The sequence below is a fragment of the Simochromis diagramma genome, unplaced genomic scaffold (assembly GCF_900408965.1).
Source record: "Simochromis diagramma unplaced genomic scaffold, fSimDia1.1 OVJJ01000009.1, whole genome shotgun sequence".
Lineage (NCBI taxonomy): Eukaryota > Metazoa > Chordata > Actinopteri > Cichliformes > Cichlidae > Simochromis > Simochromis diagramma.
Genome location: NW_024387216.1, coordinates 42,820 through 56,012, shown reverse-complemented (window position 1 = coordinate 56,012; position 13,193 = coordinate 42,820). Strand labels below are relative to the sequence as shown.

General features: G+C 45.1%; 1 protein-coding gene across 1 annotated transcript in view; it reads right to left on the bottom strand.

Annotated features, from left to right (window-relative positions):
• Nucleotides 1–8,064: 8,064 nt before the first annotated feature.
• LOC120746533 (NLR family CARD domain-containing protein 3-like) overlaps nt 8,065–13,193 on the bottom strand; it is a 29,891-nt gene continuing 24,762 nt past the window's right edge. The window contains exons 9-10 of the mRNA XM_040051958.1: nt 9,667–9,713; nt 8,065–9,492 (exon numbers count right to left, since the gene is read on the bottom strand). Of these exons, the coding sequence (XP_039907892.1) occupies nt 8,954–9,492; nt 9,667–9,713 (586 nt within the window). The 3' untranslated portion in view covers nt 8,065–8,953. The remainder of the gene's footprint in view (nt 9,493–9,666; nt 9,714–13,193) is intronic.

Below are 13,193 nucleotides of genomic sequence, written 5' to 3'. Positions count from 1 at the left end.
ACGAAGGACCCCGTGTGCAGCTTCCCCGGCCAAACCTGAGACGCCATCGTCGAAAAGACAACGCCCGGCAGATTCCCCCGGCTCAGCATCGCCAGCCGGCAAAGATATTGCCGACATATTGGAGTCAATCGACAAGCGATTGTCCAGTTTCGACGCAAGGCTGTCCTTGGTGGAGATTCTTCACCGAGAATTTCAATGCTTGCGAGAATCCCTGGAGTACAGCCAGCGGCACGTGGAAACGCTTGCTGCTGAAAATGCCACGCTAAGGGAGTCGGTGAAATGTCTCACAGAAAATGTTACCCAGCTCAATAGAGAAAATAAAAAAATAAAAGAAACAGTTATTGATCTACAAGCTTGTAGCATGCGTGATAATCTGGTATTTTCTGGTATTCCAGAAGCCGATGGAGAGGACGCGGAGACCACGGTAAAAAGTTTCATCAAAACCCACCTGAAGCTGCCGGAGGACACTGTGAAGAACATCGTCTTCGATCGGGTACATCGCCTCGGCCCCATTCGGGCTACGGCCGGGAGACCACGTCCTATCGTTGCCAAATTCGGCCACTTCAAACAAAAGCAACATGTGAAAAGCCGTGGCAGGGAATTAAAAGGAACGGACTTCAGCGTGAACGACCAGTTCCCCAAAGAGATCTTGGAACAACGCAGGGTCCTCTTCCCAATCCGACGCGGCTTCATCCAGAAGGGCTCCCGCGCTGTCATCGCTGTGGACCGGCTGTACGTGGACGGACAGCTCCACCGCGACCCCAACATCACTCCGTGGCTGTATTAACCTCACACCAGATAAGAATCAGCTACACCCTTTCCCTATCCACTCACACTAACTTGCATTAACATCTGTTTAACTTACCGGTATCAAATCGCATCTTAAAGTGTGATTTCATAGCAGAACTAACACCGTCACTCTCCGTCAGTGATTTAATTGGAATGTTTACGTTTTGTTTTTGTTTTTTTTCTTCTCGGTTTTTTTTTTCTCTCTTTTCCCCCTCTTGTTTTTATGCTGCTCACCCCTGTACTTGGTTTCTTTCTTTATTCCTTTCACTGCCTCGATCACCTGCTTCGACACTCATCCACAAACATCCTTTATTTCGACACATACGCACCATGCGCTCAACGGCAGCACATTTACTTCAGTCAGACAGCGCACACAGTCGTTTAGGATACACACACTTAACCCAAGCCTACTCATATTAGTAAATATGCACACACATAGTCAGACTCAGGGAGCATCTCGCCACACATTTTTTCTCTCTCTCCTTCTCTTTCTTTATGAACAAGTGACGTATTCTCTACACCTGTCTAAGCAACGCACACAGCGTACACCCCTAGTTATACACAAACATCTATGGGTACACTGAGGTTCATTACATGGAATATAAATGGAGCTGGCTCCAGAGAAAAGAGGTTAAAAATATTTAACCAACTCAAAAAACTACAGGCAGATGTTGTCCTTTTACAAGAGACCCACAGACCTCTTAGAGGTTCGAATGAACTTAAAACACCTGAGTTTCTCAATGTGTTCTCAGCTTGTTATAATTCTAGACAAAGGGGAGTAGCAATTTTAATACATAAAAATATTAATTTCACAGTACTCGATACAGTTATAGATCCAGAGGGCAGATTCTTAATCATTAAACTATCTATACTTGATAAAAAGCTATGTATATAAGTGTATATGGTCCAAATGTTGATGATCCGTCATTCTTTCACGGTTTTTTCAGTGCACTCTCTGAACACTTAGATGGCACACTTGTTCTTGGAGGCGACCTCAACCTTGGACTAAATGAAGACATGGATAGGCTCAATACAGCGGGAACTCAGCATAATTGGCAGTCCACAAATATAATCAAACATTATATGAGCGACTTTGGTCTTTGCGATGCATGGCACTCCCTTCACCCCACCAGTAAGGAATATACTTTTTTCTCACATGTCCATCACTCCTACTCTCGTCTGGATTATTTTTTGGTCGGCAGCTCACTGCTGAACGACATTTCAGACACTGAGATTCATCCTATAGCTGTCAGCGATCATGGTTCTGTATCTTTAACACTAATGCACAAGAATAATACTACACAAAGTAAAAACTGGAGATTTAATACATCGCTGCTTAAAGATGAAGACTTTATTAAATATTTTAAAAAAGAGTGGACTTCATATTTGGACTATAATGACACTCCCGAAACATCAGCTTCTGTTCTATGGGAAGCAGGGAAAGCTGTGATGAATTAAATGAGATAATTGATAAAAAAAAAACAAAATTCTTAGTACAAAGACTACGCTTACAAAATTATGAACATGGTAATAAATCCGGTCAATTTCTAAAAATAAATAAATAAAAAACAACTATTTGTGCTGTTCAAGATTTATCTGGGAACACATTATATGAACCGATACAAATAAACAACATTTTCAGGGATTTCTATAAAACGTTGTATTCACCACAAATAAACCCATCTAAAAAAGAAATTGATCAGTTTTTGGACAACATAACTCTTCCAAAATTATTAGACACTCAAGCAATGGCACTGGATTCACCACTGACACCAGGTGAACTCCAGGAAGCCCTGATAAGTATGCCCAATAATAAGGCTCCAGGTCCAGACGGCTTTCCTGCAGAATTCTACAAAGAATTCTAGCACCAGTTTTTTAAAAGAACGTTGTTAGAAATCAAAGAAAAGGGCAGACTTCCATCAAATATGAATTCTGCAAACATTAATCTCCTGCTAAAACCAGGCAAAGACCTGTATATCCCTCAAGCTATCGTCCAATATCCCTTATAAATGTAGACCTTAAAATAATCTGCAAAGCTCTCTCAAAGAGACTGGACAAAATTACCCCCCTCTTAATTCATCCTGACCAAACTGGTTTCATAAAAGGTAGGCACTCATCAACAAATACACGTAGATTACTTAATTTGATAGACTACTCATACAGTAAAAACCTAGAAACTACAATATTCTCTTTAGACGCAGAAAAAGCATTTGACAGAGTTAACTGGAAATTTCTATTTGCAACTTTACACAAATTTGGTTTTGGATCCTCTTTCATAAACTGGTTAAAAATATTATATAATTCCCCAACAGCTTGTGTCAGAACAAATGACCAGACAACCTCCAGCTTCTGTCTCTTGATGGGCACCAGGCAGGGATGCCCACTCTCCCCTTCACTGTTTGCAATTTTTATTGAACCACTAGCAGCAGCAATTAGACAGAATTCAGTAATTAAGGGCATAAAATGCAAGAACGTGGAACATAAAATCAGCCTTTATGCGGATGATGTGTTACTCTTTCTCCAAAATTCACAAACCAATATCTCTGAGGTGATTGAATTGATAAACTCTTTTGCAAGAATATCAGATTACTCAATTAACTGGTCAAAATCTACAGTCCTACCAATTAATTACTCCCTCCATAATTCCTCTTCTACACCACTGCAATCGGGAAATATAAAATATTTAGGCATTAATGTTTCTCCCAAGCTTGCAGATCTAACTAAATTAAACCACATCCCACTTTTAAAGAAGGTAGAAGATGATCTGGCTAGGTGGAAATGTCTACTCATATCACTCATGGGAAGGGTTGCCGCTATAAAAATGATGGTCTTACCAAAAATAAATTATTTATTCTCAATGATCCCAACTAAACCACCACAAGACTGGTTCAGATCTCTAGATTCATGTATGTCCAAATTCCTTTGGAAAAATAAACCCCCACGTATAAGCTTAAAAACACTACAAAAGACCAAGGATAGAGGAGGATTAGAACTACCTAACTTTCAGCACTACTTCTTAGCCAACAGGCTTCAGTTTATCTCAGGATGGCTAAAACATACCCTCTTAGATGAACCTTGGCTAGATGTAGAACAAGCACTTTGCAATAATCTAGAGATCTCAGACCTACCATTTATCAGCTCAAACATCCAACGATATGAATGCTTTCAAAGCATCAACATCAGCTCTTCTCTGACAGCATGGTGGGAGTTTCTAAAATTGACGGCATCTTCATTAATCCCATGCAAACGTACACCTATCTGGAACAACCCTGACATATTACAAAACAATAATATGATAAACTTTTCAGATTGGAGTGGTAAAGGAATCAAATATTTAGAACATATACTAGAAGGAACAGAATTTATTTCATTTGACGGACTAGTTACACAATACGGGATCAACAAGAAAAGATTTTTAGAATATCAACAAATTAAATCCATAGTAAAAAAGAAATTTAAACCGGGTCAAGTTGAACTACAAACACCTCCAAGTGTGGTTCAATTTCTTACTCTTAAAACCCCCAAATTACTATCCAAAATATACAGAATGCTTTCTAAAACAGATGAATCAATATCACTTCCTATTGCAAAATGGGAAGCGGATTTATCAGTTAACTTAGACCTAAACTTCTGGTCTCAGATTTGCTTAAAAACCTTTCATCTAATCCCAATCTTCAATTAATTCAATACAAAATACTACATAGAGTGCACTATACAGGTCATCGGATATTCAAGATGGGCTTTACGTCTACCAACAACTGCTCACACTGCCAAACCAATTCACCGGACAATTATATCCATGCTCTTTGGTTCTGTCCACCAGTTCAGAAGTTTTGGCGCGAGATATGTGAAGACTTATCAAAGTGTCTGAAATGTAACATTCCAACTTCCCCCTTAGTGTGTTTGTTGGGCAGCTTAGATAATGTCACTTCAGAAAAGAATATAGCCCATATGGTTTTCACTGCCCAATGCATAGCCAAGAAAACAGTCCTCATGAACTGGAAAAATAAAAACAATCTTAATTCTAACCAGTATAGAAATTATCTATTCGATTACATTAGTCTTGATACAGCCTCTGCCACCACATCAGATCAATTGCTCTGGGCTCCTTTGATCAGCTCCATCACCCAGTGGGGGTGGGGGGTCATAGTTTGGTCCCGCCTTCACTGTTGTGATTTTTGTGGGGGTAGGGACAGGCTTAGGGCGTCGGGGGGTGCCCCGGAGGCATCTTCCTTGGGGGGCTCAACACGGGGTAGCGGCAAGGCTAGGGGAGGGTCTGTGCTGACGGACGTGGGTTACTGACCTGGTAGCCTGGCTGCCCCTGGGTGGGTCTGGGATGGGCGTGAGGTTCTGGGGGCGCTCCATCTCTGGGCTGGGGCCCTGGCCGGGCCTCGGGGGCTTGGGTCCTGGTTGGTGTGTTGCCGGGGTTGTGGGCGGGTGGGTGCATGGGGGCCCAGCCCTGGCGCAGGGTGCCGCCGGTGCGTCGAGCCACCTGGGGGGCTCTTCAACTGGTGGGGGAGATTGTCACATCTTGCAGGAGCTTTCCTCTCTTCAGCTTCCCCCTCCTGCAGAGGGGGAGATACAGGAGAGGTGGAGGAAGATCTCAGCCTGGGCGTCTATTGTCTTATGTAGTCTGGAAGATGAGTGGATGGTGGGGTGGGTGCAGTTTTCTCTGTGGTGGGGTTGGGTGGACTGTCCCGGGCTCTGTGGGGCGGGAGGGCGCTGCTGCACTGGGCCCCGGTCAGGATGGGCCTGGGCCCCCTTTCCCTGGCGGGTCGCGGAGTATGGAAGTGCCTACTGGGATCAGCGGGGGAGCTGGCCCCAGGGAGGGGTCACTTGCCCCTCCCTTCCTTCCCTCCCCATCTCCAGCTGCCTCCCTCTTCCCGCTCCACCACAACCACCCACACATGCAGGGCCTTGGAGTAGGGGTATGTCACCAGGGTGCAGAGGAGGCTACGCCCCCCCCCCCCCCCCCCCGTCCCCCCCCCCGTCCCCTTCTGGCTGCCTCTGCCTCAATTTTATCCCACAACTTAGACATTCACATTACTCACACTCTCGTTACACATACATATAGGATCTTGGGGGTGGGCACGATACACGGAATCCAAATTACCATCAGGGTGTACACCTCAACCCTGGCGTCGTTGCCCACCTCTCAATTTTAAATACACGTAGACATTGAGGGCTAGCAGGAGGGACTATGCCCTTACCTGCTGTTCTCTGGCAGGTAGCTCCATGCCCTCCTGGGTTTTAAATGCACCTTAGAACACACATGCATCAACACTACAATGAGCGGGTGGAGGGAGGTTTGGAGTCTTCTCTCACCCCCATTCTCTGCGGCCTGCTGGAGCGGGGGGGCTAGGAGGAGGAGTTGGCCGTCCGACTGCGGTCTGGAGTGTGGGGCCTCCCTGCTGCTGTGGAGTCGGGGCGGTCTGCCTCTCCCCACCGCAGGGAAAAGGGTAACACCACCTGGGTCTGGGTGCAGTTCCCCCCTCCAGGGGCAAGGGTACCTAGACCCGGTTTGTAGAGTACGCTTGGGGAGTGTTATCGTGTGTACAGCGTCTCTTTATGTCTGTCTCCACGTTGGTTGAGTGTGGAGTAAGTGCATATGAGAGCATGAGGGTGGGAATGGATGTTTGTGTCTGTGTGTGACTGTATGTCTGTGTCTATATGTCAGGTTGGGTATCAGACGCCACCTCTCTGGGGACATCTCAGGCCCTCCAAGGTTTGGAGGCCTATCTCCCCCCACCACTACTTCCCCTGCCGGTGGCGGACTCCCTCAGACATCAGTGCGTTGGTGGTTCTTTGTGTCTGGGGGTGGGCGTCCAGGGTACACACCGGCTCACTCCTTGGCGGCCGCTTATCGGGGCCTGGAGCCTGGGGCTCGCTCGGGCCACTTCGGAGGTGGGGTGCCCCCGGCCTCACGGCCTGGGGCTCGGTCACTCAGGCACAGCTGGGTGCCGGCGGAGCTCACGGGCGCGTCACTGCAACTCCCCCTGGCTTCTGCTCCGCTGCTGCTGAGTGAGCCCTCATCTGGGACTCTCCTCAGCTCTTTCTGGGACAGTGGCGCGGCTGCCCCTCTGTTGGTCTTCCTTGGTCTCTTGTGTTCTGGGGGCCTCTGGATGTCTGGAGTTTTGATCTCCTCCATACCTGCTTCATGCCCTGGAGGATGGGGCTGTGCCCCCCCACCCTCTAGCAGATCATTACATGAAGGGACCTTTTAAAAAAACAAGCTCACAGGTGTACACACGGGTGATCACACCCACAAACTACACCCTTTTTGGCTCCTACCTCAAAGAACACTGTGTCCTGTTGATCTTATGTGCTGCACAATAATGTTTAATATTTATTATTTACTGTCATATTCCCATATATCCTTGTGATGTTGTTTATTCTATTACTCTTGTTCTCTTCTGCTTGTTTTCTTTTTTCTTTCTCAAAAGGTGATTTAGGTGATCGATATATCGATATATCCCCCATCCCTCTTCTCAGCTGTTTCTCTTTCCCTCTTTCTTGCTCCCCTTCTTTCCCCCAGTCAAGTCTGTCCCGTATTCAGCAAGTGAAAATAAAATAAACAATAAAAGGTGAATCAAATGGACCATTATGGCAAGGCTGGGATGGTCAATTTGGTAAAGTAAATCCGTTGGGCATCTTTCTTTGCCTTTAGAGAATAATTCTCATGGCAAAAGAGCCAAACGGGACAGGCAAAAAAAATAAATAAATAAAAAAAATAAATAAAAGGGAGTTTTTCCTTCCCACTGTTGCCAAAGTGCTTGTTCATAGGGGGTCATATGATTGTTGGGTTTTTCTCTGTATCTATTATTGTACGATCTACTGTACAATATAAAGCGCCTTGAGGAAACTGCTGTTGCGATTTGGTGCTATATAAATAAAATTGAATTGAATTTAATATCATGCAGTTCATCTTCTCACCAGCAGAGGGCCACAAATCACCATCCATGAAGAGTTCAGGGAGAGAGATAAGAGCTGTACTTAATGATCTGATCAATATGGAAGTTCATGTTTTTTTCTTTGATTGGATCAGTTTTAAAAGCAGCTCTTTTTATAGAATGACAGAAACATGGGAGATGCTCATTGTTTTTAATATTTGATACATTAAGTAATATTGGATGTCCAATTATTCAGCCATGATGGAAACATCCCATTAAGAAAGAGAAATCAAACATTTGAAATCATTATAATGACCTCAGACTTGTTGAAAATGCAGAGGAGCTGGTTGTGAACTGAGCTTCAGAGAAACACAACATACTGAAATTCAGTGAGAAGCTTTAAGTGGAAAAAGACCCAAAAACAACATGTAGGTTGGAATGAAAGCACCTGGTCCTGGAATGATGGGAGTGTCCTGATTTGTATTTGAGGGAAGAGACATACGACTGGGGGTCCATTGTGCGTCAAAACAATGATTTTATTAAAACACATGTATGTGGGAAGTCGAGCACAATCACTCAAACAGCATTGATCTTCTCCGGACAATAAATGGGGTGTCATATATATAACATAGTTGATGACGAGCATTATGTGTCAGAGCAGATAAATAAACATGCATGAGTTCCAGTAATTCCAACTCGGACATATTCTAAAAAAGAACAGTTCCTTCCTCTGTTCCTCCGCCACCGCCAGATGCTTCCTGTTATTTCACTTACTGCACTTCAGAACAGAACATGAGCATGCCGTTTACAAGCAAAACAAGTCTATATACTGTGCATGTGTGCAGGTAGCCCGTGTGTCTTTACCTCAGTGCATGACCTCACTCGACAAACAAAGACATTTTAGAAATATACGTCCTGACTCCGTTTGAGTCAACTGTTACCAGGCAAACTCCAATGCAGCAGGCTGCTGAGGGCACACACAGGCCTTTAATATGTGGTAAATTGTACTGTAAGCATGTATGCAATTCTTTCAATAGCTGTGGGTCACCTTAACTTTCTCCACTGATTGGCCAGATGTCGCGCTGCCGTCTTTAAAAGGACTAAAAAGGAAGAAGTTCACAAGGAATCATTTAGACAAGTTTCAAACATCAACTGATAGAATCCATGAATCTGAAAACGTGTTTCTGTGTGAAAGAGACAGACATGTACAGACTGAACTATCTGTTCAACAGTCAGAGTGTTTCTCTAACAGGAGGACACTCTTTACACTCCACTCAGCACAGGGACACTGAGGAACCCAGACCGACTCTAAATCCAGGGTAAAGAGGTTCAGTGAATGTGGTGTTGAAGGTGTGGAGGTGGATCAGAGTGTCAGAGGAGACTCTGTAGAAGGACAGAGTGCCAGCAGGACAGTCCACATACACTGCTACTCTGTTGGAGACAGATGAGGAGGAGGAGGAGGAGGAGGAGATGTATGTGTATCTGTTATTATACCAGACATGGTAATCAAATCTATCAGAGCACTCCAGACTCCACGAATGATCATTCCATCCAAACCCACAGTCAGTTCTGTCTCCTTTCCTTCTGATTCCTCTGTAACTCACTGAAATATAAACATATCCTCTCCACTCGACCTCCCAGTAATAACGACCAGTCAGACCATTTCTACACAACAGCTGAACCCAGTGATCGAATCTGTCTGGGTGATCAGGATATGACTGAACCTCCATCACCTGCGTCACCTTCCTGTTGTTGTCAGACAGTTGGAGCTTTGTGTTCACTGTGTTTGTGTCGATTGTGAGTTGACAGGAATCTGATGGAGAAAACAAACACAATCCAGCTGCAGTTATTGATCCATCATCTGTTCATTGATTGACACTTTGATGATGACTCCTGACATCACAGATGTGAATGAGTGATGTGACAGTTTGAAGATGATTTAATGTGTGCTGTTTTGTTTTCATGAATCCCATTAAAACACACTTACACTTCCTGAGACCTGTCCTCAACCATTGCATTCCAGCAGGCTCCACCCTGAAAGGAGGAGGGCGGTCAGACCAGCACAGTCTCTTTCAGCATGCACACATGGACATTACATGGCTCTCATACACATAATGTTAGACACTGATAAAGAAACAGTCCAACAGAACATTTTGGACTGTCAATCCATATGGAGATCAACCTGCTGATGATTAGGACTGATCCTGGATCTGTCAGTACCAGGGGCGATTTTAGCCCATTTTTGGGGTTGCTTCAGAAGAGGGACGGGGATAAAGGGCAAAAAACAAAAACCAACAGAATAAGCAGACAAAAAATACATATATCAATCACCTGTATCACCTGTTGAGAAAGAAAAAAGAAAACAAGTACCGGCCCCACAGAGTCCGGGACAGCCCACTCGACCCCACCACAGAGAAAACTGCACCCACCCCATCATTTGTAGCCTACTGTTGTTACCACTGTCCTGTTTGAAATGGAATAAGAGAAGCTGGTTATTTTGAAACCCAGGAGCCACATTCAAGTAAAAGTGTAAGAACAAATGATCCGTCAATAAAGGATAACGTTGGATCAGTGTTTCAATATTTATATCTTTTAATAGATGTACATGTGGTTTGGTTATTTGCCTTTTGGTTGAAAGTACACTGAGAGAGGAATTTTTTTATTAATGATCTTAATAATATATATATATTTTTCATATTAATCCAATTTTTTCACCTAATTGAATACAATCTATTTGTGTATGATTGTCATTCCAAAGAGGGAGAGAGGAAAGAGAGGAACATGAGGAGAAAGTGCAAGGTCAGGAAGAACCAGGTATGGAAAAAGACAGGGATTAGTGACAGGCACAACAGAAACTGTTAAACTGCTTGAGAGAGTTTACCACCAAGATAATTTGCCAAATTCAAGGTGAGGTGACATAGGTTGAAATAAAAGAAATAAATCTGCAGAGCCATAGTAGCTGCAGTAAAGATATTTTCATACATTGTACCATAGACAAAGTTGCTTCCATTTTTATATTTTTTTTCTCAATATTTTTTACATTTGTACATTTCAAGGACTCTTTTTTGGAGTCTATTTTCATATATCTGTATTGTATTATACATACACATTAAAAGTGAATGTCTGTCCAAAAAAATGCACTCAGTTTACTTCTTACTTACTATGATCATCATTCATCACTTTCCCCAGTAAAGTAGTTAAGGTTAGGATATGTTTTTTGATGAATTTAAGAATCTTATGATTTAATAAAGAAATTTGCAGACTTGCATAGAGATGGTAAAATTATGATGACTGATAACAGAGGACAGGGAGGAACAGGGGTTTAAATGCACCAAGGAGACAGTCAGAGAGAACTTGGGGACAACTGGAGACATTTAAGGATGCAGTGACTGACAGAGCCAGGGGAGAAGTCTTATCGTGACTAGTAAAGTTTATCTTGCCCCCCCCCCCCCCCCCAAGAGCTCTGATCCTAGAATTTCCCCTGGTCACTACACCACTCTATTTAATTATTTATGACTGATTCAAACTCTGACCTTCATTCATCCATCCATCCATCCATCCATCATCTATTTCCGCTTATCTGGGACCGGGTCACGGAGCTCAGCAGCCCAAGAAGAAAAGCCCCAACCTCTCCCCAGCCACCTCTCCCAGTTTGTCCGGGGAAACACCATGGCGTCCCCACACCAGCCGAGAGATCTGATCCCTCCAGCATGTTCTGGGTCTGCCCCGGGGTATCCTCCTGATGGGACATGCCCGGAACACCTCATCCAGGAGGCATCCTTGTCAGGTGCCCAAACCACCTCAACTGGCTCCTTTAATGTGGAGGGGCAGTGGATTTACTCTGAGCCCCTCCCGGATGGCTGAACCTCTCACTCTATCTCTAAGGGAGAGGCCAGCAACCCTTCAGGGGAAGCCCATTTCTGCCGCTTGTATTCGCAGTCTTGTTCTTTAGGTCACTGCCCACAGCCCGTGACAATAGGTTAAGGTTGGGACATAGATTGACCAGTAAATTGAGAGTTCTGCTCTTATGATCGGCTCTCTCTTCCCCACAACAGACTGGTAAAGTCTCTGCATCACTGCAGCGGCAGCACCAATCCATCAGTCGATCTCCCGCTCCCTTCTCCCGTTACTTGTGAAAAAGACCCTGAGATACTTAAACTCTTCCACTTGGGGCAAGAACTAGTCCCTGACCTGGAGTGGGCACTCCACCCTTTTCTGGCTGAGGACAATGGCCACAGATTTGGAGGTGCTCTTCCCACCTGTTCACACTCAGCTACGAGCCATTCCAAAGCAAGCTGGAGGCCATCGCCCAGTGAAGCCAACATACACCCCATACTCCTGGAGCCCCCTCACACAGGACACTCCGAGGGACATGGTCAAATGCCTTCTCCAAGTCCACAAAACACATGTAGACTGGTTGGGCAAACTCCCATGCACCCTCAAGTATCCTTGAGAGGATAAAGACCTTATCCAGTGTTCCACAACCAGGATGAAAAACGGCATTGTTCCTCCTGTATCTGTGGTTTGACTCATAGACGAACCCTCCTTTCCAGCACCCTGGCACAGACCTTCCCAGGGAGGCTGAGGAGTGTGATCCCCCTATGGTTGAAACATACCCTCGGGTCACCATTCTTAAAGATGGAAACCACCATCCCGGTCTGCCCATGCAGAGGTACTGCCCCTGATCTCCATGCAAAATTCCAGAGGGGTGTCAACCATACAACATCCAGAGCCTTCAGGAACTCGGGACAAACCTTAACCACCTTCAAGGGTCTCTGCCACCAAGGAGTTGTTTAACTGCCTCAGTGACCTCGTCCCTGGAGATTGGCAGGTCATTCCCATCATCTCCAGATTAAGGAGGCCTTCAAAGTATTTCTTCTAACACCAGACTATTTTCCCAGTTGAACTCAGTAGAGCTCAACCCGCACTATACACAGTGTAGGATGAACACCATTTTGCCTTTCTGAGTCGCCTGACGATTTGCCAGAATCTCTTCGAGGCAGCCCGAAAGTCTTTTTCCATGGCCTCTCCGAACTCCTCCCACACCTGAGTTTTTGCTTCAGCCACTGCCCGAGCCCCCTTCCACTTGGCCTGTTGGTACCTGTCAGCTGCCTCCAAAGTCCCACAGACTAACCAAGCCTGATAGGATAGGACTCCTTCGGCTTGGTGGCTCCCGTCACCTCTGGTGTCCACCATTTGGTTCAGGGGTTACCACCAGGCACCAACCACCTTGCGGCTGCAGCTCTGCGTAGCGTCTTCGACAATGGGCATGAGGTACATGGCCCAGTCAGACTCAATGTCTCCAGTCTCACGGAATGCTGTTGAAGCTCTGCCGGAGGTTTGCATTAAAGATCCCGTGGACCAGGGCCTCCACTTTACATTTAGGGTAGCCAGGTCTGTCCAGTGTCCTCCCCTGCCAACTGATCTAACTTATTACCAGGTGGTGATCAGTTGACAGCTCAGCCCCTCTCGTTACTCGAATGTCCAGAACATATGGTCCTAAGTCTGGTAATA